General features: G+C 57.0%; 7 protein-coding genes across 7 annotated transcripts; 3 read left to right on the forward strand and 4 right to left on the reverse strand.

The window, feature by feature from the left end:
- Nucleotides 1-2,739: 2,739 nt before the first annotated feature.
- On the forward strand, nucleotides 2,740-4,157 carry PG998_004295 (uncharacterized protein; the record flags this gene model as incomplete). Its single annotated transcript, XM_066871113.1, has 4 exons — nucleotides 2,740-2,929; nucleotides 3,013-3,069; nucleotides 3,136-3,654; nucleotides 3,733-4,157. 4 exons carry the CDS (start codon nucleotides 2,740-2,742, stop codon nucleotides 4,155-4,157), a joined length of 1,191 nt encoding a protein of 396 aa, XP_066734863.1.
- Nucleotides 4,158-6,507: 2,350 nt separating this feature from the next.
- On the reverse strand, nucleotides 6,508-7,647 carry PG998_004296 (uncharacterized protein; the record flags this gene model as incomplete). The annotated part of the gene is made up of 1 exon (XM_066871114.1): nucleotides 6,508-7,647. One exon carries the CDS (start codon nucleotides 7,645-7,647, stop codon nucleotides 6,508-6,510), a length of 1,140 nt encoding a protein of 379 aa, XP_066734864.1.
- Nucleotides 7,648-8,585: 938 nt separating this feature from the next.
- Nucleotides 8,586-11,117, reverse strand: PG998_004297 (uncharacterized protein; the record flags this gene model as incomplete). The annotated part of the gene is made up of 1 exon (XM_066871115.1): nucleotides 8,586-11,117. One exon carries the CDS (start codon nucleotides 11,115-11,117, stop codon nucleotides 8,586-8,588), a length of 2,532 nt encoding a protein of 843 aa, XP_066734865.1.
- A 288-nt stretch (nucleotides 11,118-11,405) lies between these two features.
- Nucleotides 11,406-12,561, reverse strand: PG998_004298 (uncharacterized protein; the record flags this gene model as incomplete). Its single annotated transcript, XM_066871116.1, has 3 exons — nucleotides 11,406-11,510; nucleotides 11,618-12,214; nucleotides 12,286-12,561. The coding sequence occupies 3 exons, from the start codon at nucleotides 12,559-12,561 to the stop codon at nucleotides 11,406-11,408; spliced, it is 978 nt and encodes a 325-aa protein (XP_066734866.1).
- A 911-nt stretch (nucleotides 12,562-13,472) lies between these two features.
- On the forward strand, nucleotides 13,473-14,486 carry PG998_004299 (uncharacterized protein; the record flags this gene model as incomplete). Its single annotated transcript, XM_066871117.1, has 1 exon — nucleotides 13,473-14,486. The coding sequence occupies one exon, from the start codon at nucleotides 13,473-13,475 to the stop codon at nucleotides 14,484-14,486; it is 1,014 nt and encodes a 337-aa protein (XP_066734867.1).
- A 747-nt stretch (nucleotides 14,487-15,233) lies between these two features.
- Nucleotides 15,234-17,364, forward strand: PG998_004300 (uncharacterized protein; the record flags this gene model as incomplete). Its single annotated transcript, XM_066871118.1, has 6 exons — nucleotides 15,234-15,359; nucleotides 15,543-15,746; nucleotides 15,892-15,966; nucleotides 16,041-16,429; nucleotides 16,515-16,582; nucleotides 16,706-17,364. The coding sequence occupies 6 exons, from the start codon at nucleotides 15,234-15,236 to the stop codon at nucleotides 17,362-17,364; spliced, it is 1,521 nt and encodes a 506-aa protein (XP_066734868.1).
- Nucleotides 17,365-19,118: 1,754 nt separating this feature from the next.
- On the reverse strand, nucleotides 19,119-22,677 carry PG998_004301 (uncharacterized protein; the record flags this gene model as incomplete). The annotated part of the gene is made up of 2 exons (XM_066871119.1): nucleotides 19,119-22,557; nucleotides 22,625-22,677. The coding sequence occupies 2 exons, from the start codon at nucleotides 22,675-22,677 to the stop codon at nucleotides 19,119-19,121; spliced, it is 3,492 nt and encodes a 1,163-aa protein (XP_066734869.1).
- Between the last annotated feature and the right edge of the window lie 1,327 nt (nucleotides 22,678-24,004).

Consider the following 24,004-nt stretch of genomic DNA (forward strand, 5'->3'; position numbering starts at 1 on the left):
GTTCATGAGTAGCGTAGTGCCCTGTTCTGCCCTGCTAGAATCATCAGCAACAAATCCCCGGGAGGTGCAGACACACACACTAAACCCAATCGCAGATCGGGCGGGAAGACTGGACAGGGAGTACATACATAGAAACAGGCTTCTTTTGAAATTGCCCTTTCTCCGGGGTTCTGTCGTGGACAGATGCCTGTTTCATCTGGCCAAATATGGATGTACATACTGGACTTGCTTGTGCGGCATCACGGCCGCATGCGGTGTGTCTTTGGTGGGGGGCCAAGACTGCCGACTATCGCACCAAATGCCGGATGAGCCGGCTCGCAGCGTAACGTAAGCACCCTGACTTGAATTGACGGCAATCGTGATTGTAAGGTAGCAGAAGAGCGATAGCCGGCTGGCCAGTTCAGGTGGTGCAGGTGCAGGCTGGCAGGGCACTAGGCACCCACCGCCTTTGACAAAGACAGAGCTAGAATTGCCGTCCCGGGGAGCAGGGGACGCTAACGATGCCGTGGTGCAGGGAAGGGCCAACCTCGGGCTTGACCCCTGGCGCTCGAGTCAACAGCATCCATCCACAACATCGTCAACATACACATGTACATAAAGTTCCCGGGATCGTGTGGTTTCGCAGAACCGCACGCGAGTCAGCAGCCCGGCAGGACCTGGTATTGCTTCGTTCTGGCTCTTCACTTGCCCTTACGTCTGGGGAAGCATCCCCTTGATACATACATACCACTGTTCTTGTCTAATATTGGCAAATTCCCGATGAACAGCCCAGAAGGGCCCGACGCCCACATAATCATGGCCAATACCCCTGGAAACGTCACAACATGGCAACCTCGTGGTGATGCTCAACCGTTATATTATCCGAAAAAGCTACGATGTCGATGGTAAGCATTCCACATAATTTTAGACGGCGAGGACCAGAAAGAGTAGAATATATCGATGATCCGGGTGCCCAAGCTTTTGCCAAGCCTGCCATTCCATCCATCATGGTCTTCTTGTCGCTCATATTGCCGAGTTCCGCCACGTGGGACGTCTGCACAGAAGTCTACAACCTGACAAGCCTAAGTTGTTCCTCTTCCACTGCAACTACCGGACGGACTGGGTGGTTTGCATAAGTCCCCCCTTCAGACGCACAAAGCAGGACGAAATCCTCCGTGGGGTCTCGTCAAACCTGCACATCGTTAGTTGAATTACTTCAGTAAAAGATATATGGGGTGTCGTCCGATTTCCAATCACGTTGTTCGTATCTCGCTGTGCCACCCCTGAGCGCTCGAACCAAAACCCTGTAAATCTAGGCTCTGAAATCATCGCTCTCGGGGGTTTATAGAGTGCGGCGCACATGTATCACGCTTCCCCAATCCGTTCTCTCTGCGGCCCGCCCTCCTCCCCTGTCCGCCCGAAACAGGAACTGGTGGCCGATGCAAATGTCCACATATCCAGCCGCTTTCATCACGTAACCCCGACATCTAATTCCAGGGCAGATAAACAGTTTGGACCTTCGACGCAGGGGGGTTTTGGGTTGTTTGAGCCAAGCCACAGTTGTTCTCTGCCTTCTCTGCAGCCGCCTCCGCCAAGCTCTTTTGTGCATTCCAGGGGTCAGCCATGGAAAAGGGAGGGGAAGCCTTGGCCTTCTGCACAACGTTCCCTTGACTTGCCGCGGATTACACATGCTGACATTTTCAGAGTCCCTATGCTGTGCCGAACTATTGAATGAGCAATGGAACTTCAGCGTAGCATTTCGTGAGCTATAAGTACACATATCATATGTATCCGCAGGTCGGTTAAGCGATCTTGGCTGCCCTCCTCCCGAAGTGGATATTCTTCGTTAACCGAGTTCTCCTTATAGGTGCCCAGGGCATAAGCCGTTCAAAACGCCTTGCATAAAGCACGTAGGGATCCATCTCCTGGTTCGTTTCTATATCTATACATCTATACGTACATATGTATACCCGCAACATCGTGCCCCACCGGCCGCCCCCCGTTACGCAGAGCCCGAGTTCTCAACATCACAGCGCGGAATTCACATGGGACTGGGCGCAGTTTGTCACGGTTAAGGTGTCAGCAGTCCAAGGTGATCCTCTATCGGCGCTACTGTATCATGTTACTGTGACGGCCGAGCATGCATACTGGCCTAGGTACTTGTAATAGTACCAACCAATGCTCGGTCGTCTTCTTGAGAACGACAGTACTGTAGCATGTCTTTTGGGGAGGGAAGGCCACTTGACAGGCAACCAATTCCTCGCCGCCGGGTCAATTAGACTCTCGAAGTCTCGCGGACTGCCCCTGCCACCGATATGTACCTTTTCTTGCCTATGTATGTATGTATGACCTCCCTGGACTTTAGAAACCCTTCGCGTTCCCCGCTATTGCTTCTCAGCATATAATGCATTGATTATCCCTCGGGTAGAATTCCCCAGCGGACCCGTGCCATTCTCGTGGAAACGAACGATAGAACAACTTACTCGGTCCTTGTCGATCAAGGGAGTTTGGAACCGACGACACTACGAAGTTAACGACGAGAAAGTGGGCCATATAGTCCAACGATCCAGGAACATCCCAAGAACGCCCAAACCAGATCCTACCAGCGACGGCCGGCAGTCATCCCCAGACAGAGCAAAGAGAGAGGTGGAGAGGCTTGAGATATTGAGATATCATCTGGGTGTCCCGCTGGTAACACGAGTTTGTTTCCTCGAATATATCGGACAGACGACAGGCAATACACACAACCAAACTCCAATCATGTCGATGTATCAGGGAGTCATGTATGCGGCAGCGCCGCCGCCGGGCGTCACTCCCAACCCGGACGAGCCACATCAGGCGACCGCGCTCGTCGTCGTGACGGGTATATTCCTACCACTGGCGGTTATCTCCATGGCCATCCGTGTGTATACAAGAGCTATCATCGTCAGTAAAGTGGCGTTTGACGATTGTAAGTAGAAGCATGCACTAACGGGGCATTTCGCTGTCACACTTTCAAGGGCACTTCGCTGACCCAAACTGCCCCATCATCAGATCTTATGCTTGTCGCGACGGCGATGAGTGTCGCCATGTGCGTATTAGTGCTGCAAAGTAAGTTGAGAACAGACAATCCCCCAAGACATTCACTCCAAACACAAAGTTAACCGCCATCATCAGTGTTGAGCTGGGGACTGGGCAAGCACCTGTGGAACGTGCCGATAAGCGACCTGTACCCGCGCTGGATGCTCAACAACGTCATCGCGGCCATCTTGTTCTGCCTGGCGACGGGGCTGGCCAAGGGCTCGATCCTGCTGTTCTACCTGCGCATCTTCCCGAGCAAGCCGATGCGGCTGGCCATCTGGGGCGTCTTCGCGTTTACCATTGGCTACTCGGTCGCCTCGGCCCTCGTCAACGTCTTCAGCTGCAAGCCCATCTCGGGCTCCTGGCGGCTCGAGTACGCCCAGACGGCCGTCTGCATCAACCGCCCCGCCTTCTACTTCGCCCAGGCCACCTTCGGCATCGTCACCGACATCGCCACCGTCCTGCTGCCGCTGCCCATGCTCAAGTCGCTCCACCTGCCCCTGAAGCAGAAGGTCGGCGTCAGCTTGGTCCTGACCATGGGCGCCTTCGTCTGCGTCGTCAGCATCATCCGTCTGCAGTCCCTCTACAAGCTGCTCTCGGATGCCGACTTGACTGGTAAGTGTCCATCCACACACCCGTGATACCAACACAGAAACATTGTTAGCTAACGAAACACTCTTTTCCCTCCACCAGTCAACACCGTGTCCGCCCTGATGTGGGTCATCCTCGAGCTCAACCTCTCCATCATCGGCGGCTCCATCCCGGCCCTCAAGCCGTTCGCGCAGCGCCACTGCCCGATCCTGCTGGGGTCCTCGCGCGGGGCCACGGGCAAGTCGAACCCTTACTACATGCACAGCCACAGCAAGTCGAACCACGGCGGCGGCGCCACGGGCAAGAAGTCGACCAACCGGACGCGCGACAGCGGGTACCCCGCCAGCGACCCCTACCACAGCCGCGCGAGCGCGCACGGCGGCCCGCCGAGCAGCCTCGACGACGCCGCCGCGGGGTCCGAGGAGTGCATCGTCATGCACGACCAGATCACCAAGACGGTCCAGTACGGGTACGCGGTCGAGTCGCTGGATGATGTGGAGGCCAACCGCAGGGGAGTGGCGAAATAAAGAGTGAGCGAAAGATAGTCAGGGGGGAGAGTGGCGTGCGACAGAAATCGCCGTGTTTGGATTGCGGGAGAAACGGTCGGGGGTTGCCAGCACATGAGTCTTCTTTTTCAGAGATGTCAACCCCATTGCTCACGCTTGAGATGATTTTACGGCAGTGTTGGTTGTTCGTTATTGGTACGCTGCATTTGTGTTACTAAAGACATTTTCTTTTGTTTACTTCTTTCTGTACGAGCCGATTTATATAATACCCCTTTTGCTTCTTTTCATCGAATGTTTCCAGGCTATTTTAACGGCTAACAGGCTCCATATGTTGTTGACACTTCCGGAAGCCTCTGAAATATACGAGCCACCCATGTTTGATGTGAGTGGGAGCAGTTAGCACAATCTAGGGATTCACCACCAGCGGCAACCTGGGTGGACGCATCCATTGTTTTGAATGTATTAGAGCAGTACAGCCTTCGAGCTGAGAACTGATAGCGGTGGGATTCACCGATTTGCCCAAGCGGTATGTCTCGGCTATGCTGCCTGCCAATGTGGTTCGTCTCGAGGCTCAGTGTGATCCTCCCCATACCCTCGAGAGCGAGCCTTCGAGAAGATGTCACAGGACGGGATGATGCCCGTCTCCCCGTCGTTGCCGGTCGCGACTGCGCTGTCGAACAGTAAAAGCGACTTTTTTTCGCCTTCTCCCACAGGATTAATCCAAGCTTCTAATGCTGGATGCCGAGAGTACCCCTAACAGCAGCTTCCAATGCAGCCATTGCTATCCTTCTAACCAAATCCTTCTAACCAATACTGACTCTCGACTGGATGGAAAAGATTGATTGTGGTGGTGATCGAAACCTTGGCGCCTTCCATTGATAAGAACATCTCCAATCTCACTGGCGAGTCCCTGTAGCCACTTTGGTTCGGCAAAGGCGTAGCAGCTGGCCTGCAGGAGATACTTGTTCGCAGTCGGATTGTTAACCACGAGCACCCCCTGGTTGAAGGCACCCGGATATCTGATAAACGATGCATCAGGCCCCTGTTTCATCCACTGAACATAAAGATCTGTCGGCGATGTTGCTTGGAGGAGGAATGAGGCTCTGGCCAAAAGAGTAAATGGTGGTACTCCTGAACATTTGGTAGTATTGGAATCCTTGGAGTGGCCAATAGCTGCATGGTGGCAGTCGTGGGACAGAAAAGAAAGGGGAAAGGAGCCAAGAGATGTTAAAGTATATAAGGCAGATTGAAACAAGATAAACAGAATCATTATCTCTTAGACTCTTGTATTCTCCTCTGTATAACTCGCCCTTACTCTATTTCTGAACTATATAAATACGTACTGTCAAGTTCCTATTATTACCCCCTTTTACCCAAACGTGCGCTTGTGTCCTATCGTCAATCTTATATACAATAACGCACGCCTCGTATACTTTTCATGTACGTCGTTAATCTAATGGACATCGTTGACCGTAGTGTGAAGATTTCAGTGTGACGCAAAAGATGACGGAGCAATTCTATATGTGTTTTCCTTTGGGGTATTTCAGGCCTCACGTAGACTGAGCAGTGAAACCAGAACGTAAAATTGCAGTCACTCTTGTTTTCGACTTCCCCTTCTTAATAAGGGTCGGATGTACATAGCTTCTGGCCAGTAAGCGACATGAGTGACAAGTTGACGCTTGACATGGAGTCGGGACTTGATTGCCGAGCGCTCACAAGATAGGTTTTCCTCGTGTTCTCTTCTCTCTTTTCTTCGTCTTCCCCTCTAGCTTTTTTCACTTCCTCAAGGTCAAGACGACGTTTACTATAAGGAACTCAGCCTTGAATACTAATTTCTCTTGCATCTCAATAATCAATTTTAGCTCGTCATTTATCACATTTATCAAAGCCGGCGACAACGAAAGCACACAAAAATGCGCCGCGAAATCAACTCCTATCTGAAACTCGAACCGACGAGAATCAGCATCATCATCGAATCCCACGTGTGTCCCACAAGAATGTACGCCAAAAATATGTACATGCCCCTTTTACACATATCGGGAGATTCAAGACCCCGGATAATCTTGCCATCCTGATAGGGAAACACCAGGAAAGGGGCCAACTACAGACACGGAGGTAGAAGAAACAGCGTAATCCGCGAGGGTGCAAAAAACGACAGTAAGAAATCTCCCTGCCAAATATTTCTGAAACAACCTCAAATTAAATTAATTGTCACAGCATATTAGAAAAGAAAGATAAAAGTAATGAAGCAAACTCGTAGCTCATGGATTCATTTATATACGAGCATCAAGAGGTACATTACAAAATTCTAAAGTTGAAAAAGATTTGATCGCTTTTGTATTATCACGATGGAGTAGGGAACCTATTGAATTTAGATCCTCAGGTATCCGGTGGTATCCACCGCGACCAGCTTCGCCGGCTCCGAGACGGTGCCGTTGACGGGCACGACGCTCGCGCCGCCCGTGGTGATGTAGAGGGTGCGCTTGTTAGCAGGGCCCTTGCCGAAGCGGGCCGATGTGTCGCCGCCGAGCGTCATGGAAGTGGCCGAGCCGAGGGCGACCTCGTAGCTGCCGTCCTGGGGCCGCATGGCGATCAGCTTGTTGTCGGCGTTGGTGACGCCCCAGATGGTGCCGTCCTCGTCAACGTCAAACTCATCGAGGAACGCCGTGCCCTCAAGCTTGACAAGCGTCTCGACGGCGGCGCCCTCGCGTGCCGAGCCGTTGCTCATGTCGATGCGCAGGCGGTACATGGTCGTCAGGTCCGAGTTGGCCCAGTACAGGTAGTCACCCATGACCTTGATACCGTTGACGCCGAAGGGCAGGGCCGCACCCTTGACAGGGTCCATCTCGGGCACCTTGACGGCGACCTCGTACTTGCCGCTGGCCGTGTCGACGCTGTAGACGAGACCGTTGAAGCTGTCGGAGACGAGAACAATCTTGCTCTCAGCTGCGGCCTTGGCCTTCTCGCTGCGGCAGGCCCAGGGCTGGAGCTTGACCATGCCGTTCGGGAAGCCGGCCTCGGGCAGGTCAGTGACCTTGCGGATCTTCGGGTTCGCAACATCCTGGAGCTGGACCTCCCAGACGGCGCTGCCGCCCGCGACGACGGCGGCGAGGCCGCTGAACTGGCTCGAGATGACGGCGAAGGTATCGGGGGCAGTCTCGGTGATGCCGAGCAGGCCCTGGGCGTTGTCGAAGGTGTGGATGAGTGTGGGCTTCGCTGCTGGGTCGGCTTCCGGGTTCTTCAACAGGTAGAGCGAGGCCTTGGGCCACATCATGGTCATGAGAATGTCGCCGTTTTCACGCACGAACAGGTTCTCAATCCATGATGGGTTCTCAGTGAACTGGTGGATCGTGCGCGCGGTCAGGGTCGCTTTGGCCAAAGGCATCTTAACGGCTGCATTTGCCGATGGCGCAGGAGAAGGACTGGCGATCCCGGCCTTGAGCCCCAGGTCGACTTCTGGAAGGCTGAGACCCAGAGGCACGGCAGAGACCGAGCCCACGGCGCAAGCCATGATGATCGTAGAAATGACCTGCATCTTATTTGGTGTCTTCTGTCTTGCAGAAGCAAAGTTCTGTTAACGAGAGTGGGGGAGTTGGTAACGAGTGACGGTTAGAGGAGTGGCAGACAGCAAGACTAAGCTGTTGGGATTCCAGTCCTTGGTTACGTCGACGATATATATCAGTAATGCCAGAGGTCTGCGTTTGTCGAGTCCCGTCTCACTGGTAATCCTTTTCTCCCTCCCTTTGCTTTCAGCTCCCGGAAATGAGCACGTGGAATCCCAGAAACGGCGTTAAGTCCACGCTGGATGACCCAGAAACAGCTCACGAGCGGTTACACTTTCCGCAGACCCTCGATTTTAGCCCTCAGGCCAAAACCCAGGCGGTTATGTCTGTGGGTAAAATGTCAGATCCCAGAAGGATGCGGCCCGCGCCAATCACCGAGATCTTTAACCCAGGATCGATTAGCGGCACAAGCGCATGAAAGAATGGCCCGAATCTTCCCTTTCGGGCCAAAGCTCCGGGTCATGTAGCACGGCTTACGTACTAGTCTCAACATCCCGATCCACACGCAGGGGCCGGAGGGTCGGAAGAGTCGGCGCTAGATTAGCTGGCCCTTCGAAACTTGACCCATCACGCATCTGGGCGCCATTAGGAACGTGTTGTTTTCTAGAAGAAAACAGTAAGCCCTGCCGGGGAAGAGGGATTTCAAGTGATGTGATCCTGGGTTGTTAGCTGTTTCTGGGTCGAGGATGTTTGTGGTTGGTGGATTCGCGAGAAGTGTGCGGCACATTGTCGCAGTTTTAATTGCGATTCCAGCAAACGGGTTCAGCTCAACGTGTTTCAACCCGGCCGGGGTGACGAGGGACCCCGGGGGCCGCAAATGAAGTTCAGGTCTTCTCGTGGTCGTGCTAGGAATAGCAGCTGGTTCTCAGAAATGAGGTGAAAAGTCTCATACAAGCCACCCCTGCACGATCAAGGGAGCCGTCCAACCTTTCCACTGCGTGTCTATATCGATCACGCCAAACCTCTCGAAGAACCTTCCCCCATACGCCATTCCCCTACTGGCCACCTCCCGTAAGACCAGGACATGGAAGCATTGGATATTCAGGGCCGTACCCAGAATTAGTCCGCGCCATTTTCCTTCCCGGATCGTCTCGTGTTCAAAGTCGACCTGGGTGAGATGGAGACGACGGCTGATGACCTTGTCGTCGAGATAAATACCAAAGTCATTCCCGTCCCATTTCGGCACCGGATTGCCCACACGGAATGGAACGCTGTACAGAACCGCGGTAAAAAGCAGCTCTTTCGGTAGCCCATGGTTTTTGTTATTCGGGCGCCAGCTGTCTACCGGGCACAACTTCAACCTGGTCTTCCTGCTTTTCATGTCATTTGCTGGAGCGGGGGAGGAAGGTGCGATCGTCATTGGGAATTCGAACTTGGCGACAGAGTCGGCGGCTTCTGCAAACCATCTCAAGTTCGTCGTGGAGGCTAGCCACTGCACTCGTCCTTCCCAACCGGTCCAACTCCAAGATGGAAAATCTCCCCGTCGGGCTTTCGGTGTTACATCCTGGCCGTGAGTCCAAAGGAGCCCATACTTGAAGTGGAATGCATGCTTGTCTAGCCCCTGGGAATACGTGCTGTTCTGGCGGGGCATAAAGGGCAAACCATGCAAATGGCAGATGGCATGAGTCTCGTACATGAACCGATCCAGCACACTGCTCAGTGCTTGCAGGGAGTCTGCAGCGTACGATAGCTTGCGCTGAGAAAACTCGTTTACGTGATGTTCATAAACGTAGAGCGCGAAGATCTTGCCGGATGAGAGAACATGACTCGTCACGGCAGCGGAATTGACGTATTTCCACTCCACCGGTAGCTTGCGGAAATACGCATCTTGCATGCTAGCGTCCTGCAGACAATCCAGGCCCGCGGCGCCGCCCCAGAAGTGGGAAGAGGGACAGACAAGCGTTTCTTGCTGCTGTCGCGCCGTGCACTTGTCGCGGCATTCAAAGTAAACTTGCTGGTCGGTAAATATGAGCCGCCTTCGAGAGTAAAAGTACTCCTGATATGTCCATCCACGGGTCTGATATGTCGATTCCTCCAGAGACTTCGCAGGGTTGATTGTCACCGACACGAACTGATGATTGCCGATGCTGATCTGCGGCTGAGGATGACGAGTTCGTGCACCTACGCCAGGGAGGCCATAATCCGCATTGGTCCCTGCTGCAGCTATGATGGTCAAATCTGCGTTCTTGTATACGACATCCATGTTTGCGATCTGTTCATGTCTGATGGCGGAATGTGGGGATGTACAGAGAGAGTCGACCCATAGATACCGGTATCCAAGACGAGAGGTAACGGCGATGGCATCTTCTACGACATTCGCACAGTGTGAGGATAGTTGGAAAGGGGAACTCTCCATTCGGGGCCGAGGCCGCGAAGCCGAATTGATATTGCCCCAAACATAACTCAAAGCGACATAGCGCTGCTGCCTCCTAGCGGGTACCTTGAAGACCTCCCGCTTCAAGCAGTCTAGAAGATAAAAGGGGATCTTCTGGAATCGTTTCTGCTCCTTGATGAAGTTTTCCAGTTGGCACCTCTTGTGGCATTGTCGCAGCCAGCCGCGAAGTAGACTGTAGTTGACAGATGTGGGATCTATGCGACAGCCATAGAATGTATCCGAGTCTAGAGACTCGACGCCGAGCGAGTCGCCGTCTTCCGATGGATGAGCAGACAGAAAATCAACGGTCCTGGATCTCATTGCGTACGGAAGGGGAGTGGTTCGTCGCGTCTTCAGCTCCGGAGTGGATCCGGCGTTCCAAGTGTCGCTCCTTTGGTAATCATGGCAAAGCTCCCCAGACAGGCGTTTCTTTGGGTGTTCGCAAGTATTGGCTGCCAGGAAACATCCCGATTTGAGTGCTGTTGTCCAAGCTGTGATTGGCCGGGGTATGTCTGACAGCACACAGAAGAACACGGCCTCTTTCATGCCAGGTTCGGTACCGCCTCGTTCCATGGAACGGGTTATCCAGGAACGGCCGTAGTACAACTTAGCGGCCGAAAAGGCATACAGGTGATCCCGGCGACCCGAGGAACCAGGACAGCGCATGCTTAGGAACGTTCGGCACATGGCGCATGAAGCCGACGGTTCGTTGGGTGAAAAGAGCGCACCCAGGGTTTCGCATGGCCTATGCGTGTCGATATGATCAAGGCCTGCTACCCGGATACCGGACTCCATTGCGCCCTCGGCTCTCATGTCGGAAGATATCGAGCGCATCTTGGAGAGATACAGATTCTTGCACTCGTCGCAGATTCCATCAAATCCAAATCGCGACGCCGTCGCAGGCGATTCCTCCTCTGACAGTGTCTGGGCCTCGTTACCCGCCTCGGAACTCGAGCTCGCCTTGGTTCCAATGGATCCACGACTCAAGTCTCTGTCGGTGCTCTCTCGTCGTCTTCTTCGTCGTCTTCTTCGTCGCTTCGCCATGGCCAAGGCCATGCATCATCTGTTGCGATGCACAGCGGGATGAAGTGTCGAATGTTTGAGGCCTGGCATCGCGGGGTCGCAAATGGGTGACGCTGTGCCATGACTTGTACCACTCTAGCTAATCTACTCCAACTGCTATCCCATCCCGGATAATCAGCCGGACGTCAGGTGAACGAACGTTCTTTTTATGCAATCTCTCTATTACATCTATAACTATAGATAAACCACGATAATCAGGACCACTAGAGAAACAAGGCAAGCTCTCAATTCACTTGGTGGCCAAGCAAGTTACACAACAGGCCAACCGCTGGAGAAGTCGATGCGGTTCCATCCGAACCGTTTCTGTCCGTCAGCGAAGCCGATGCGGATGTCGACGAAGTGATAGTAAAGGATCTAGAGCGCCGCACGAATTAGTACTTGTAGCTATATAGCAGAAGGGATTAAGAATAGTTGAAAAAAGAAGAGGAAAAGGAGAAGAGGATAAGAAAAACAAAACGTACGGGACCTTCCACAGGGTCGTTGAACACACCCTGGCCGCCGGGCCCGTAGACGAACTGGAAGGACTCGTAGACGACGGTGCCGCCGCCGCGGGTGCAATCAACACCATTGCGGTCGACGAAGCCGCCCGTGGGGCTCGAGGAGCGGCAGACCATGATCTTGTACTCGGCGCCGGGGGCGGGGCGGTTCTTGTCGAAGCCGCAGCAGGCGCCCTTGGAGTAGAAGAGGTAGAAGTAGGCGCCCCAGGGGAAGACGAAGGCGCCCTCGACGGCCGTGGTCTTGGGGTCGAAGGCGACCTGGCGCGGCGCCGGGCCGCCGGCGGCCACGCGGTGCGGCGGGTTCTGCATCGGCACCGTGTGCAGGTCCTGCCACCAGCTGCCGAACGTCATGACGAAGGCGCCGTCGGCCGTCTTGAGCACGTGCGGGTCGATGGCGTTGTAGGCCACGCCCCGCGCCGACTCGACGCCCGTCGAGCCGTGGTCCCGCCACGAGACGAGGTCCGTCGACGTGGCGACGCCGATGGCCGAGTCTTGGGACCCGGGCGTGCTGACCGAGTAGTACATGAAGTACTCGTTGCCGCGCTTGACGACCTCGGGGGCCTGCGGGTTTTGGTGGTCAGCATGGGTAGTAGGAACATAGGAGAGGGAGAGAGGAGAGGAACAAAGCGTACCCAGAGATCGTCGCGGCCGGCCTTGTTGATGCTGGAGCCGCCGGGCAGGGCGGGGCCGACGTAGGCCCAGGGCCCCCGGATGGAGGGGGCCGAGTGGACGGCGATCTTGCCGCCGGTCGAGAGGCGGAAGTAGGTGCCGTCGCCGCGCAGGACGATGGTGGGGTCGTGGGCGTTGGTGCAGACGCCCGAGCAGGCCTGGGGCACGGCGTAGCCCCAGGCGGCCCCGGCCAGCGCCGCGGCCGTCGTCAGGAGCTTGGCGGTAAAGCTCCACGCCATGATGGCTGTGGTCGGAGAGGATGCAGACGCAGGTGCAGGCAGGCAGACGCAGAGACGGGACGGGAAGGGAGCGATGTAGGCGCAGGTGCGTGATCGCCCTCTCGCATTCCCTGTCGGGGCGGACGGGCAGACGGCTCTTTATGAAGAGCACAGCAGCATGTCCGCGTCTGGCATCGTATGGCTCTCTCGCCTCACGGCCCACGGTCGGTCAGTCGGCGTCTGGGTGCCGCTGAACCGCATTTGGCCCAGCAGGCACCCATCCTCTCCTGCTCGCTCTCTGGCTGGGTGTGTGAATGGTGGATTTGGAAATGCCGGAGTGGCGGCGGCGGACCGCCAAGGAGATAGCCCCGACCCAAGAACGGAGACGGGGTGGCAGACAAAAGAACTGGAGCTGGCGACCTTCTGGATTGGTGAACACCCTCCGTTGCTAGGGCGGCACGTGGCGGCTTGGGGTTGCATTGGGCGATTGCGCGGGAGTGGTCAGATTTGGGGGCGTGGATGATACGGCTGCCGGCTGTTTTTATAGCTGTTATCTGGAACTAGACGGTTTCTCGTACGAATCGAGACGGGCAGGCTGGGTAGATATCAGAGGGACATGGCCAACCACCAAAAGAATGATTGATAGCCAGAATATCTGAATGGTTGCACTTACTGAATGGCAGCTGGGCTTAGTGGGGCTGACAGTGGACGGCGATTGCAGCGATTGCAGCGATTGCAGCGATTAGCGGGTTGCTTGGCTGTTTTCCAGGCTAAACCGTTACTGGCCTCATTTCAACATCAGACTCCCCCGTCAAAACATTTTCTTCACCAGACCATCCATCGACTAAAGAAAAGAAAAAAAGCTGCGCCCAATCACAATGACCGCACCTTGATCTTCTACTTTGATTCTCCTACCCCAGAACAACAAAGCCATGGCTCCCGAGTTCTCGTCCAATTGGAAAAAGCTCCAGGAACAACTCAAGGCTCAATCGGCCGCCGCGCCAACCGCGACGGCCGCCACCAAGCGGAAGCCCGACGAGACGCAAGACGTCGCCGCCGCCAAGTCGCAGCAGCAGCCCAAGAAGCGCCGGCGATTCCAAGACGGCCAGCAGCAGCAGAAGCCGGAGCCCGCAAAACAGAAGCAGGCGCCACCGCCGAAACCCAGAAGGGCCAGGCCTATGGGCAACGCAGAGTCTTCCGTTGTCGACAAAGGCTCGTCGTCCACCGTGCGGCCGTCCCTGGCGCTCTGGGCCCAGGACAATGACATTTCGCCCGAGGACTTGGCCGAGGCCTACGGGCTCGGGCTCAAGCGCAACACCCTGGTCACCACGTCGGAAAAGGCCCGCGTCAACGAGGGCAGGGCTCCCAACGTCGATTTGGGCAAGTATGTCGGCCTCGACTGTGAGATGGTCGGCACCGGCCCCGACGGCCACGACCATGCGCTAGCCCGCGCCAGCTTGGTCGATTTCCACGGCCGCCAGATCTACGACTCGTTTGTGAGGCCGCAGGAGCGCGTGACGGACTGGCGCACCGCCATCACGGGCATCACCCCCAAGCAGATGGGCCAGGCCAGGGACTTTGACGAGGTGCAGCAGGAAGTCGCCGACATCATCAAGGGCCGCATCCTGGTCGGCCACGACCTGCGCCACGACCTGGACGTGCTGCTGCTCACCCACCCCGTCACCCACATCCGGGACACGGCGCGCTTTGCCGGCTACAAGAAGTACGGCAACGGGCCCAAGCCGGCGCTGCGGATATTGGCCAAGGAGGTCCTGGACATGGACATCCAGTCGGGCCACCATTCCAGCATCGAGGATGCCCGAGTGGCCATGCTGCTGTTCCGCAAGAAGAAGTCCGAGTTCGACATGGAACATGCCAACAAGTTTGAGCATGTGCGCCCCGGACCTGGCAAATCACATACCAAGAAGAAGAAGAAGAAGCAGTAGACCCCCCGCTCGAGTTCCCGTCCACTGCCAGACATGGGGGGGAGAGAGACGGACCCGAGAGACTGGAGCCGAACAGCAGTGCCTGGGCAGGAAAGAAATGAAAACCCCACATCTTGAGTTTTACCTCTTCAGTATTTCCCAGACGGCCTCCAACAACGGTGGCAGGCATCCATCGTGACGTTGAAATGCCGCTGCGCGATGAAACCTGCTACAGAAGTGCCGATCGACGAGATCCGACTTTTACCATGGCTTGCTGGGGGCGTTTTCAAAAGAAGGGTCGATCGGCAGTCCGTGTCCCTCGCTAGTCCTCAGCTGGCGTTCCCGGCATCCGGAATCGCTTCCTGAGTTCAGTCTTGTTCTGGCAACGTCACTGGCGTCCCCACCTCAATTACCAGCAGCGACGCGTCTTCTCGTGCAGGGTGCGTCGGCTCTGCACAAAATCCGGGTTGGGGGGACCAGCAAATTCACACGACAAAGCGATAGCCTGACGACCCGAATGTTCGGCTGCCGGGTTTCAAATACAGCGCAGTAGTTCGAACGCGCCAGAAGGCACTAGACTAGCCTAAACCATGTTTCAGTGCACACTCAGTTGTCAGGTGTGCTAAGTTGGTTGGCGCCTTGGGGGCAACAGAGCATATCCTAGAGGAGGAGGCCCAAGACACGACGATGACCAATAGCGCCGATAGGAATCGAACCTATCCGTACATATCTGTGTTGCGTCCCTTCCATCCTGCGCTATGTTTCTTGATGGTGGCTTCAGCTCGTGCACTGTCGCCCAGTAGCGTCTCCGCAGCGCCTAGAACCGTTCCTCTACCAAGGCTAAAGCGCCTCCCCATGTGGCCTGACCAGGAGCCCGGTGAGGGCGTCTCCCAGGTACGAGGCTCTAGCAGAACTCTCTTTCCGGATAATTGGGCTACAGGTCCACCATAGTAATGCAATCTAAATGAAGCCCAGTATAGTAAATATAGTCGACCCATCTCCTATCTGCTCCGATTGTGACTTATCCATTGCGTCGCCTACGATGCGGCTTGCTTCTGCGACACACGAACAACACAGGCCTTCCTGCCCGATGTCTCCTGTCCTGCGAGATCACTTTTCTTGTGTCTCCTCTGCCCCATGGAAGACCGAAGCGAGCAGGTCCTGGCCATCGCCGTGACCTTCATGGTCGTCTGCTGGGCCACCGTCGGGCTTCGCGTGCATTGCCGGCTCCATGTGGTCAAGTCCTTCGGGCGGGACGATCTCGTCCTGGTCATTCTGCAGGTGAGTTGCATGCATGAGTGGTGCACATGCGCTGCACCGTTGCTGCACCCGCACTTCTCTTCCTTTCCCCTCTTTGGCGGCTGTCCATGCTGATACGTAGTCGTCGTGCCCAAAGCTGGTCTACACCGTCTATCTCATCAGCCAGCTCCTCGGCTGGCAACATGGCACGGGGAGGCGCGAGAGCCGGTTGAGCGAAGCGAACAAGTCCAAAGCCCTGATGGTAAGAAACCTCCCATGTTACTACTCTCTCTCCCATCTGCGATACCCTTTGATTGACCGTATATGCCACCCTAGTTCTGGTTCATCTGCGAGCTGCTCTACATCGTGTGCACCTGCCTGCTCAAGCTGGCGGCGGGCCAGTTCCTGCTGCGGCTGGCCGTGGACGCGCGGCACGTGTGGGCGCTGCGGGCGCTGATGCTGTCGACGGCGCTGTTCGGCACGGCCTACTTCGTCATGGTGCTGTTCCAGTGCCAGCCGCCGTCCGTCTTCTGGACGGCGTCGCCCCGCGCGCCCGGCCGCTGCTGGGGCGACACCGTCGTGCTCGCCCTCACCTACGCCGCCTCCGCCGTCAACTGCCTCGCCGACTGGTGCTTCGGCCTCATGCCCGTCCTCGTCGTGCGCACCCTGCACATGCCCCGCGGCACCAAGGTCCTGGTCGCTTGTCTCATGAGCTTCGCGGCTATGTAGGTTGGAACTCTTCCTCCCCCCCAGTCTTACGTTTTGTTTAGCGGGCGGGCAACAGGCTTACACGTATACCCCGACCAATAGTGCCAGTATTGCGACCATGGTTCGCATGGCGTATATCCCCACTCTCATCAACGGAGAGGATTTCCTGTGTAAGTGCGTTGGACGGGACGAAAGATTTCTATTGATGACTACCTCCGAGGAAGCCCGGAAAACACGCATCCCGTCGTTTCCTCAAGCACGCAACCGCACTGACTAACCATCGCGAAATCCAGTCGAAACCACCGACGTCGCCATCTGGAGCTCCGTCGAGGTCGGCATCGGCATCGCCGCCCTGTCCCCTGGCGGCGCTGCACCCCCTGCTCACCCACTGGCGGCGCCGCCTGCTCGGCCTGCACGCCAGCGCCGCCAGCGCCTCGACGTCGCTCCCCTCCTCCTCTGCCCCCGGGGAGACGCCGCGGAGGAAGAGGACGAGAAGCCTGCGGTTCCGCGCGCCGCTGCGTCGCAAATACATGCGCGCCAACAGCCAGCCGGACCTGCGCCACCACCACCAACAGCAGCAAGGCCCCCTGAAGCTCCGCCCCGAGGAGTCCATCATGCACATGTCGAGCGCCTCGGGCCCGTCGCCCGCCGCCCCGGCGCCGCCCTTCAGCCGCTTCGCCCTCACGAGCTGGATGGAGGAGGGCGGCGGCGGCGGCGGCGGCGGCGGGAGGAGCCACAGCCGCAGCAGCAGCAGCCGGAGCCGAAGCTACTACCACGCCCGGGACCGCGGGTCGTCGACGACGGAGCTGGCGGACTGGGTGAACAGCAGTGGCGGCGGCGGCGGTGGGGGTGGCATCACCAAGACGACCGAGGTGTCGCAGTCGCAGCACCGGCTGGACTCGCTGCCGCGCCTGGACGCGGCGTTGTTGAGCAAGGGGCCGGAGGTGAGTGACCGATCCACCCCAAGCGTTTTCGGGACGCGCGCGGCGCGCCGTGTTCTTGCTTTTTTGCGGGACGGTTCGATGGCTAACGTACGCCGGCCGGTTTTTTTCGTTTCGCTGCAGACCTATCACGAAGACCTAACGACGACGCCTCCGCCTCCTCCCCCGCCCGTCGCCGCCGACAGGCCGCCGCGCCTCAGCCTGCTCCTCCCCGTGCCCTCGCTGGCGGCCTTCATTGTCAGCGCGGGCGGGAAACACCATCTCCGCTGGTCGCTGGGCTCCTCGCACCACCGGAGGTCGCGCCAAAGCGCCACGGGCGGGGAAGGGATCGCGGCACACGACAAGGGGTGAGGAGGGAGGGGAAGGAAGAAAGAAAAAAGAAAAAGGCCTTGTCCCTTGCTTGGGGATGACCCTAATCGAACTGTCTTTGGGTTTCGCGGGACCCCCTCGGAAATGTACTCTTCTATACCAAGGGGAGAGACACACATGACCGCATCGGATATCAGGCTTGCACCACGGCAAATCTACAGTACCGTATTTACATCCCCGGTCCCTGCGACAAACACACCGTCCGTCAACGCTTTGGCGACGAGTTCGCGGTCCGAGCTTAGACGCCCTCTCCTCTAGTAGGCAAACCTCAACAAGACCCACGTCCGGAATCGATATGGGAGCCACGGGAAGAGGGAAATAAAGAAAAGAGAGAAAACCAGCAGGAAGTCACCGCCAAGTAAAAGAAGGAACCGCTTGCATTGGGAACTCTCCCCATTCTTACACCCCCTCTCTTCTCTCCACCCTCGGAAGAGTCGACCCAAAAGAAATGTCACGTCACGTCACGCACCCCCTCCCCCACCCCCCCAAGTCCCCGAACCCCACGAGGAACAATAAGCTACTGTATGTATGCGAATCACATCCACCGTGGAAAGCGCCGAATGGGAAGCGGAGGGGGCGGCGGCCCACGTCGAAAAGACCAGCACGTAGGGCGGGATTTCGTGCACGACGACTGGAGACGAGAGGGAGAAGGAGTCGACTCCATCCTCTCTTCTCCATTGATGCCCAACCCAACTATAATTAAAGAACTGCGGAGGAGCCGACTCGGAAGCCGATACATCAACCACTATACATACTGTGTACCCGTCTGCCAAAAGGCCATCATCAAGTCGCTACTGACAGACACGCGCATCAAGGACTTCGAGGAGAAAAATGTTTGAATCATCAGCTGGAGTTATCCAGCAATATATTATTGTTCATCCCGACCATTCTGTGGTCGGTGTGTATCTAGAGTGGAGATTTGTCTATAGCACGCGCAGGTCAATCATTCAATCATGTCGACCGCGCATATAATGTCTTTCCCGTTGGCGTATGTGTAGCCGCCGGCATTTCCCGCCGGCATTACCGCTGCCGCCCTGCGAGACCCGGGGCCAAGAAAACCCGGCGTCATCCCGTCCTCGGGCAGCCGGCCGGAAAACCTTGCCCTCCCCCGTTTTTTGTACAATGCAAGCAACCGATCAACGCCAGGCTATCAGCCGCACAGTTGACCGCCCTGGATCTGTGGGTGATTTGGGACAAAGGAAATAGGTAACCCGAGAAAAAGCAATAAAGACACCCCAGAAGTGTCCTCCGCTCTTCTAGAACCGCCAGACCCCCCCAGCAGCATATGCACCATAACAAGCACGCTTTCGTCAACAAAGTTCAGGGGTATCGCAGTAGAAGAAGAAAATGGAGGACAAAGGAAACAAATCGTGAAAAGAGAAAAGGACCAGCAAGCCTAGGCGGCAACAGCAGTGGCAGCAGCTTCTTCCCCATTGCCGCCACCGAGGAGCTCGAGCACCTTGTTGACAACGGCACTGGGGTAGCCACGAGAAAGCATCTCGGTGACGACACCCTTGGCTTGCTCCCGCTCCTCGACGGCGAGGAAGGCACGCGTCATGGCCTCGTACGTGCTCGGCTCGCGCTTCTCCCGGCCGACGCTGTTGTACACCATTTTGGCCTTGTCGATCTTCTTCTCCGCCGCCCAGCCGTGGATCAGCGTGTTGGCGATGTAAGGGGTCAGCTCGACGCGGCGCTGGCGCATCTCGTTGACGACGGGCTCCGTATCGGCGACGTGGTGGTTGGCCACCATGGCCTCGAACAGGGCTTGGAACAAGCAGGGGTTCGCGGCGACGGTCGGGTCCTTCATCACGGAATCGAAGATCTTCTTGGCGCCTTCCAGGTCATGCAACACACAGCCGCGAGCGTGGATCAGAGACGCGTAGTGGACAGGCTCGGGTCGCTGGCCCGAGGCACGAACCAGGTCGAGGACAGCCTCGGCGGCCGTCATGTTGACGGGCTCCAGAGTGGCGTGGGTGTCCACCAGCAACTTGTACGTGTGAGCAGTAGGAGAGATGCCGCGAGCCGTCATCCGGTCGTAGTAAGCAAGAACCTTGGACTTGTCGCGCTTGGTGGTCAGGAAGAACTGCATCATGCTGTTGTAGGGCGCGGGGCGGGCCTTGTAGTTGGGCATGGCTTCCATCTCATCGAACAACTCCTCGGCAAACTTCTCGTCGCTGACTCGGCACAGGGCATTGACAACAGTGCCGTAGGTGACGCTGGTGGGCTTGATGCCAAGAGCACGCATCTCGGCGAAGTAGAACAGGCAGTCATCGATGCGTCGGGCCTTGCCGAGCTTGCCGATCAGGGCGTTGTAAAGGAAGCTGGAAGGCTCCACGCCCTCAGCCTTGGCTCGGTGGAAGATCTTGACGGCCTCGGTGGCCTCGTCGAAAGTTTTGGTGGACTCCTTCAGGGTGGTGATGTAGAGACCGAACGTGTTAGCCGAAGGCGCAGCACCCATCTGAAGAAGCTCCAGGTGATACTGCTCAGCAAGCACGCGATCACCGAGGGTGAGGCAGGCGCCGACCATGGCATCCAGAATCGAAGACCAACCATAACGGACAACAGCATACTGGGCGAGGAGAGGGACGTCGGTCCGTGCCATGGCGAGGATGTCGTGGCACAGGTTCATCTTGCTCTCGCGGGCAGCAGCCGAGATCATCTTGGCGTAGGTGATGTAACGGGGGTGGCGGCCGGCGCGGCGCATGTTTCGGAACCGGGTCAGGGCCTCGTTGATTCTGGGCCCCTTGCGTCCATGGGCACCCTCGAGCTCGTCCGAGATGATGGAAGAGCCCTTGAAATCGGTGTTGTGGGCGTAGGGGTCAAAGTTGTCCTCGAAAGTGGAGACAGTCGGGGCCACGAAGTTGAGAGGTGTGGCCGTCCGCGGGTCCTCGATGTTACGAGCAGCCATGAACTTCGAGATAAACTCAATACCTTCCTCGATCTCCTCGGCGAGCTGGGGCCGGGCGTCAATGCCGGCAGCCCGGATGCGCTGGAACATGACCTCCGACTCGGTCAACCCTTCGGCCACCTGGCCGGATCCAATCATGGCCACGGCGTACATGGCGGTGGGCTCAATGAAGGCCGAGGTAGCTTCCACTTCGGGACTTCTGAGCACATGCCAGAACCGCGTGGCTGCCACCACGTCGGTCTGTCGCACACTGAGAGCCAAGAGAGCCATGGCCGGAGTGGCGATGTTCTTGTAGTGAGGTGCGATGTGCGAGAAGGCAGCCACGGCAGTGTGAGCATCACCCGCGTCGGCGGCTGTGCTGGCGATTTCGGCCATGGTGGACATGCGCGTCTCGTCCTCGACGCTCTGTGCCCACAACAAAGCCTGGTCGTAGATGCCTCGGGTGGTGAAGGCCTTGACGAATCCTCCGCGGATGATGGCATCCTTGATGTCGACGGCTCGGGCGTCGTACTCCTTGATGATTTTCTGGTAGAACTGCATGGCACCCTCGAACCGGTCCGAAACCACGTAGGCGTTGATAACGGCAGCGTAGACTTCCGAGTCGAGCCGGTCGTTAAGCGTGTACTGGCCATTGTCGTGGGCTACGGCAAGCTCCTTGTACTCGTTATAGCATTCTACCGCGCTGGAGAGATCGCCGGCGTTGGAAAACGCCGTGATCATGGCGGGGAAAGTGGCAGCAAAGGGCACGGCGCCACTCAACTCCATGTGCTCGAACAGGCGGAGCATGTCGGGGACGCGGCCCGAGCCAGCACAAGCCGTGATGAGCTGGTGGTAGGTCTCGGACGAGTAGTTGGCCTTGCGGAACTCCAGGGACGAGTTGAACAGGCTCAGGGCCAAGTCGAGGCGGTCGTCGGCCGTAAGGATGGCATAGTCCAGTTCGCTCGAGGCAAACATGAATTTGCCCGGCTCATCCATACCACCGAAGCGGGCAAGCTTGACTTCGAACGACTTCTTGAGACTGGAAACCTCGAGAGACCGCGCCGAAAGCAGACCCACCAGGATGTTGTAGGTCTCGCCGTCGGGTAGCACTTTGCGTCTCATCATGTCGGTGTAGATATCCAAAGCCTTGGAGACGATCTGGGTCTTCTCGTTGGGGATGTGCATGGCAGCGACCAACAGAGCGTTGTACGCACCGGCAATGGGTTTGACGTCGGCGACAAGCATGGCCTCGAACACGGCCGGGATCTCGGCGAAGCGGCCATCTTGGGTGAGCTTGGTGAGATGGTCGGCGTAGGTCTGGGACTGGGGGTCCACGGGCGGGGTGACACTGCGGGCGATGCTGAGAGGGCTGGCCGATCTCGACTGCTCGAGAACAGGGCTCAGGGCCCGGCTGGCGAGGACAGGCGAGGACGCATTCTCCTCGAGAGCTTCCAGCAGGTTTCGCGACTCGATCTCCTTCTCGAGGGCGGCATTGATGTGGGCCAAGGCGGAGACGGCATCGATGGCGACGGGGGCATCGTCGGCTCCGTTTCTGGCAGCTTCGATGGCGTCGGCCTCGATGTCGGCAAGCTTGGCCTCGGACTCGGGCCCGGCCTCCTCCAGGACAGACGAGGCGCTGGGTTTCCACTCAATGGGCTGGGGGAACTGGAACTGGGTCCATTCCTTCTCGAGATCTTCCTCCTCGTGGCCGGCGGCCAGGGCCTCGTCCTTCTTCTCCTGCTTCTGCTGCAGAGCCTCGAAGTAGGCGTCTAGGTTGCCATGGCTGACCTGCTGCTCGTGGCGGTGCTCGTGGGGGAGCGGCGGGGCAGAGGAGGTGGAGGTGGAGGTGGCGGTGGCGGCAGCGTTGTGGAAGGCGGACTGGAGCTGGAGGCCGGCGAGGCGTCCCCCCAACGCGCTGGCTGCTACGCCGGGCGAAGGAGGAACGGTTCTGTGTGTTTAGCACATGGGGGTGGGTGGCAGCTACGACGGATTGCGCGTAACCGTGGGTGAGTGACTTTGATAATCCTTGACGGATGAAGTTCGAGTACAAGGACGAGTAGATGGGCATTTAGAAGACACCAGGAGGGGGGGATGACTGTCCATGGCCTGTGTCAGTATGCGTCTCCCGAATTCGATTCGAGCCGAGGAGCGTAGAGCAAAGCAAGATAGAAAAGAACAAAGCAAAGCAAGGCAGAAGCATGGCATGGCATGGCATGGCATGGCGTGTAAGTAAGGAATAGAAGCGAGTGATGGCCGAAAATGACATGACATTCCATCCCCAGATGGCCCAAGATCGGGGACCCCACGCGACCAAACACGCGATCCAGCAGGCAGGGTGGTTCGACCATCTTTCGAGGAATTGAGCAACGGTGACTCGAAAGCAGGCATAAAACAAAGCCGACTGGCATTGCAAGAATACGCGAGATGACTTACATGGGAAAAAGGTGAAAAGGCGATTTGCAGGTTCATTTGACAGCACAGCAGCCGCCAAACAAACGCGCTTTCCTATGGAGGGGAATTTGGTTATGGGGGTTGTGGGTTGGGATGAGAAGATTCTGAGGAAGAGGAAGAGAAAAGAGAGGGAGGGAGGGTGTGTGTGGTTCAAATGAATGAATGTGATCGAATGTATCGGGCGGGATGCCTGTGAGAGTTGATTGATAGTCTCTCTTTTTTTTCTCTTTCTGCACCAGCACCGTACAGTGCTTGGATGGTACTTCACTTCAGAGCAGCAGCAGCAGCAGCAGTCACAGTCGCAGTCAGAGTCCCTCCCCGGGAGCTTGGGAAAAGTTGGCTCTAGGCTGCTAGGCTGCCCGTGTCATTATCGTCCATCTTTTCCTTTTTACTGGGGGAGTGGAGCGGCCGACAGGGAAGACGGTCGGGGCATGCAGGCATGGCAGTGATCCTACTGGGCCCCTGCTGGCCCCTGCTGGCCCCTACTGGCAGTACCGGCCAGTGAGTGACAGGCCTAAACCCAACGGGCTGGTGGCAGTGGGCCATTTCGCACTTTTAGCGAGGGCGAGGGCGGCATTTGCTCAGTGCTTAAGTGCTGCGTCGCTGTTTGCATGCATTGCGTGCGTTGCTTTCTACTTCGGTGGGTTTCGATGGTATTTTCCTCACAAGTCTGGAGTGTCTGCCCTTAGTCTTCGCTAGGTTCAGTGACTCAGGCCAGTCAGGCGACGAGGCACTGCATCCGACATTTTCTCGAAACCCGAGTCAATTGATCAAAATGTCCTTTTTGGCTTTCCGATCTCCAATGGCTATCCGTCCATCAATTGTATGTATGTATGTAGTTGTACTGGTCATGGATACGGGCAGAGAAGAAAAAGGCCGCATGTGTCAGCAACTTCGGCTCGGCTTTCGCATCCTCTTCAGTTGCGAGATGACGGGCAGACCAG

Source organism: Apiospora kogelbergensis (assembly GCF_038363985.1).
Source record: "Apiospora kogelbergensis strain CBS 113332 chromosome Unknown utg000002l_segment0_segment0, whole genome shotgun sequence".
Lineage (NCBI taxonomy): Eukaryota > Fungi > Ascomycota > Sordariomycetes > Amphisphaeriales > Apiosporaceae > Apiospora > Apiospora kogelbergensis.